The 5,498-nt window shown below is 50.2% G+C and overlaps 1 protein-coding gene across 1 annotated transcript; it reads right to left on the minus strand.

Moving 5' to 3' along the window:
- Positions 1 to 2,120: 2,120 nt before the first annotated feature.
- On the minus strand, positions 2,121 to 3,275 carry LOC119289891. The gene has a single exon (XM_037569069.1). The coding sequence runs from the start codon at positions 3,273 to 3,275 to the stop codon at positions 2,121 to 2,123; it is 1,155 nt and encodes a 384-aa protein (XP_037424966.1).
- Between the last annotated feature and the right edge of the window lie 2,223 nt (positions 3,276 to 5,498).

Genomic DNA, 5,498 nt, shown 5'->3' on the forward strand with positions numbered 1-5,498 from the left:
AGTTGGCATGCAATATCCTTATCCATGGAGGTGAGAAGGAGCCCCTTGACGCGCTGATCTTCAACCCACCATTGGTGGTACTCCGGTTTGTCGACGGCGGTAGCAGCGTCGCCGGTGCCGACAACGAGTGTTTTGGCCGGTGCCGCCTTGGTGCCATCGAGGTGTCCGTGGAGGTTGGCACCGGCAAGGACACTGCTGGTGATGCCTTCCCAAAGCATGAAGTTGTGGCGACCGAGGCGGACGGAGATCCTCGGGACGGTGAGCGCGGCGGGGATTGTGGCGACGGGGGACGAGACGAGGGCGCCGGCAGTTTGGCCGGTGGAGAGGGCGGAAGACGACATCACTGCGGCGGCGTGGAGAAGAACGTCACGCGGTGGCGGCTGAGGCAAGATGCAGCGGCGGCGCGGAAGATGACATGCGCGGGAGCAACGATCGGAAGCGGCGCAGCGTGCAGGCAAAGCTAGCTAGCTAGCAAGCAGCTGGATGGATTCCTCTGGCTCGATTAATCTCGTACGTGAAGCAGCAATCGGAAGCGGCGGCTACGTGGAGAGAGGATCGGGCGGCGGCGCGAGGGACCTGCGGTGGCGGCCTGACCTAGCTGATACCAAGTTAAAACACAGGGTTTAGGGTTTTGCGTGGGTGGCTAACATCCAGCCTCACGTCTCAATATATAGATGATTAAAATACAATTACATACGTATACAAATACGTGTACATATACAATATGCTAGACCCTATTTTACAATGCCTACAAAACTAGTACAGTGCTAGAAAAGGTTCGGGAGGGAAAGAGGGGAGGGAGGCAAAGAGCATGCCTGGTCTGGTAGGTGCGGTGGGCAGCGGCGGCGGCGGCGTCTTCTTCTCAGGCGTCTCTCTCTCTTTCTCTCTCTTTCTCGCTCGGCAAAAGGGGTCGTGGGGTGTTCCGGCCCAACATGAAAATGGGCCCTCAATAAATAGGTGAGAGGTGAATTCATTTTTCTGGAACAAGCATAACATTTTGGTTTAGTGATTCTTTCCTAGAATGCAAACAATGAAAGATGAAAAATATGAGGATAATCGTTCGAGACAACGACATTGAATATTACTTGTGTAATGTTCAGTTTTACCAAGGATCTTCACTATCTAGGTTTATTTCAGTTCCTTTTTATCCGGCATATTTTATTTATTTAATTACTTTTGTACTAAAAAAGTAGACCGGGATTTTTCTGAACTGGGAAAAGACTTGGATTTGTTTCCTCCTAGGAAATTTTAGGCTTGGATTTTGATTCTAAAAAATTATACCTAAATTTTTATACTAAAAACTGGACTTGGACTTATCTCTCACAACATTTTGAAGTTTGGCTCAACCCCACCTCTCAAAAATGTATTTTAAATCCTCCAAAAACCAACTGTGTCAACCATCAATACAAGAGTCGGATTTTTGTCGCCCGGGATCACTCGAGCTCTGGAGCCAAAATTAATTTTGGTAAGAGCTCTGCTTATGTTCATTGGAGGCGGTAAACAAACAACACATGCTCAGACGGTGTGTTCCGTTCTTGAACATGAGAGAAAAAGGTCGCCCAGCCATGGAACTGAAGATAAATATCAGGTTTCTCATTGAAGTATCATTCGGCAACATATTATTCATCCGGGTGAACCTGATGGTAGGTGTGTATTTTGATTATCCATTCCAAGCAAACATTGACAGTTTTGACAGTTCTTTAGCATTGTACTAAAACTTGCAAGTAAGTAAACATTTGCAAGAGCTGAACTTGCAACTAAGTAAACATTGACAGTTTTGACAGTTCTTTAGCATTGGACATGCAGATATACGTTGGACGAAATTAAGATAACGTGGTCAAGAAGTTCCAAACTTTTCCGCTGGGGAAGAGAGGAGCAACAAATAGTTCAAAGTATTATGCATCATGCAGTGCAAGATTAATTCAACAACACAACTAAATTAATACTACTAACTTGATTAGAAGCTTGACTACTCCTAACAAGCTCCAAGCACCAAACTGCTGCAAAAGCTTCAGTACTAACCCCACCAAGTTCTAAGTGCTACTGCTACGATGGCACTGCCCAAGTTGCAAAAGTCCCTACTCTGTGTTGTAAGGGAAAGCAGTAGCTGCGTGCGACGATCACTGGGCATCAGAGTAGAACGTGCTTGGATACACCCAGAGGGGCTGTAACTCTCTGGAACAGCTTCTCTTGTACTCTAGCTTAGGACTGGCAGATGGATCACGCTCATCGCCCACTCCATGTGCAATAAAGGAGCGACAGCCGGCATAGTACAGCCACTTGCTCCTCCCTCCCCATCTTTCAGGGCTCATGCAAGAAAACAGTGGGCTCCTCACATCACCCGCAACAAAGAGTGCCCAATTATCGAGCTGGTTTACCTCCACCCATTTTGCAGGGTTGGTCGACATATCAAGGTGGTGGGGTAAGCAGCCTGGACTCATTGTCTTGAAACAGGAAACCATGAGCAGCATGTTGCCGCAGACCACTAACCATGGATCCACATATGAGCTTGGGGCCAAGTCGCCGACCCACTCAGTTGTTATCTCCTGAAGACCAAGCTGGGGGGACAACTGCAAAGTGTAGATCTTATACCAATCATCCATGGCAAGAAACTGACCATTTAATTCCACAATCTGTACTATCCATGCATCAGAAAACTGGAGCTCAGACCAAGAGTCACTTCCCACTGGCCAATCAAACGAGGTTGCAGTGCTGACAAGGAGGTGTGAGTTGGGTGATGCAAGGGGAGCCGTCAGAGTGCCGCTGACGTAGAACTCACTCTCAAAATCACTGCTGAATGGGAGACGTGGAGGAGAAACCTCGGCACCACTGAACACATCAACAACAAGACAATATCCAGCAAGGCAGCAAATTAGTTGACCATAGGAAGTGCCAGCAAAATGCATCTCCTGGTAAATTGCTTGAGGAATCTGGCAGCGAAGGGCAATGTTCTTGTTGATTGGATCAATGACCTTACATGTGCGTAGCTCGTGACGACCCTTGTTAGACGGGAGATCAGGAGCTTGAACACATGCATTGAATTGGACGAGGAGAGGTGGGAATCTGGTGCAGAAGGCAGATCTGTTTGGGTATGAGGAGAATGCAGCACACCAAGAGCGGCATGTTGCCACGAAGGCAAGAACATCACGGAAGGACCCTGACAGTGCAAGAATGGAGCTTAGTGGACCATCTGGGAGGTCTGCCCAACCATGGAGCCCGGGCACAGCAGGTTGTGCGGATGCAGAGGCAATACGCAGTTTGCTATGGCTTTGCATTGTGCCAAACTCTCTGCAAAACACAATAAATTCAAAGGAACTAATTAGAAAGATGAGCCAACGAAGAAATAAAAAGGAGAAAGATGAATAGCCAGCTAAAACCATGCATATGCTATTTTCAGGTCCAATATATGCTGTGTATCAAGACTTGTTATGCTCCTGTGCACAAATACGTAATTCTGATTGGGTTTTTTTGGGGGTGATTATTGTTAAGAGGATTCAGGGGGTGAAGCCTCAAATTTCATGGGCTACACCGTCACTATTCTTATGCAGTAGAGCAGCATTTTGATTTTTGTTTTGTGATTTTTCTCGCCCTAGGCCGAGATGGCCGAATTTCGGTCGTTTTTAAAAATTTTGGCCGAAATTTGACCAAATTTTGACTGAAATTTGATTAAAATTTGACCAAAATTTCTCAAATTTGACCAATTTCGGCGGAAGATAGATTTCGCCCTAGGCCGAGATGGCCGAAATTCGGCCGAAATCCATTTTTTACGGCCGAAATTCAAAACCCTGCAGTAGAGAGCTGAAAATTAGCAGAAAACAGGCAGACCCTCGGGCACAGTGGGCTGCCACAACCACAATCCAACTCATCAGTGGATTCTGATGCTCAAGACATTAGAAACCCAATAACACGCAGAAAACAGAAACTTGTTTTGACTGGCGCCTCCCTGCAGCCAAAACTTCTTCAAAGGACTCATAAAGTCATACAGCTTCAGAACAGTAGACTTGAGAGTGAAAAGGACATTGTCGCGTACTCTCTAGCGACAACAATGTCCGATACAAACGACACACGCTCATTACGCTAAAACAGTTATGCGTGCTATATTCCGTTGTTTCGCGAGGCACATTGCACACCAAACACTCTGCTTTGTGCTAAAAAAGCATAGTACGCCCTGACATGGCATCCATCTAGTACATATCATGAACTTGAGTGAATCTAACCCTGCCAATGGTGAAAGAAAAATGCATGGAGCGCGCCGTTTCCACAGGCAGAAGTGCTAAGCAAGAGACAAATGCTTAATAACAGATTAAATGAACGAACGAAAGAAGAATGGATCTATCTAGGGTTTACACTAGAGTGGAAGGGGGGAGGGGTAGCAGGCCTTGCGGAGAGAGCGGGCAGTGGAGATCGGCCACGGCGATGCGTCTGCTGGCTAACGCCGACAGCTTCCCCGGCGGCGGTGGCTCGCCTTCGTTTCGGCTCCTGGGAAACCTCCGCCCACACCGGTCTGGTCTGGTCTCTGGTTCAGTAGCTCACAGTTCACCCGCTTATTTGTACTTGGGTTATTTGGGCCATCGGGCTAGGCATGGTGGTGGGCTTCTCGAATAGCTTCGGCTCAATTTTTACGAAGTCAGCCCAGCACGAAACGGTGACCGCGGTGCTTCAGCTTGAGCCATCGGCTCATCGTCTATCTTTTCTTCCTCTCCATGTTGAAATTCAGTGGAACGAAGAGCAACTCTAGCAGATCCCACAAAAGACGCGAAACAGCAAAATTCCGGCGAGTATTCGGGTTCGGCCCAATTTTCCGGTCAGAACAGAGCCCGCAATCGCCTGGCCCGTAAAATTTTTTGCCGCGTCCCATAAACCGCATGCCCTGAGCACTATATCTACGGTTCTGCGGCGCGTTTGCGGGTCGAAACTCTATCCCCCGCCGCCGCCGAGCCACGCAATTCCCCACCCCTTCTCCACATTTCTCGCCGCCGGCGACCACCTTCCGCCTCCAGCTGCCATGTGGGGCCGCATGTGGAGCTCCGGTCGCGGCTCCGGCGGCAGATCCGGCGGCGGAAGCGACCCCGAGCGCGAGCGGCGTGTCCGGTCGGACGGCGCGAGGAAGCACGGGGCGAGAAAGTGGACCAACCGCGGCCTCTCGCCGCCGAGCTTCAGCCTCTGGGAGACCAAGGAGTACGACCGTCGGCACGGCCGTACCCCGTCCTCTGCGGCGTCCTTCTCCTCCGCGGCGAGATCTTCCTACGCCGGGATCTCCTCCTCTTCCGGCGCGGGCCTTCTCCCCTTGCAGAGGGAGTGGTCGGAGGAGCCGGAGGATGTCAAGTTCGTCCCCGTCAACTAGGAGCCCGAGGAGCTCGGCTGCCGCGGAGTCGTCGGGGCCGGAGGACTTCGTCGCCGATGTCGACGCGGTTGCAGCCACCATTGCCGAGCGGAGCATGTGCGAGGAGGCGGAGCGCCGGCGCCACGCCGTGGAGCTGGAAGACCTCCAGTGGCGG

The sequence above is a fragment of the Triticum dicoccoides genome, chromosome 4A (genome assembly GCF_002162155.2).
Source record: "Triticum dicoccoides isolate Atlit2015 ecotype Zavitan chromosome 4A, WEW_v2.0, whole genome shotgun sequence".
Lineage (NCBI taxonomy): Eukaryota > Viridiplantae > Streptophyta > Magnoliopsida > Poales > Poaceae > Triticum > Triticum dicoccoides.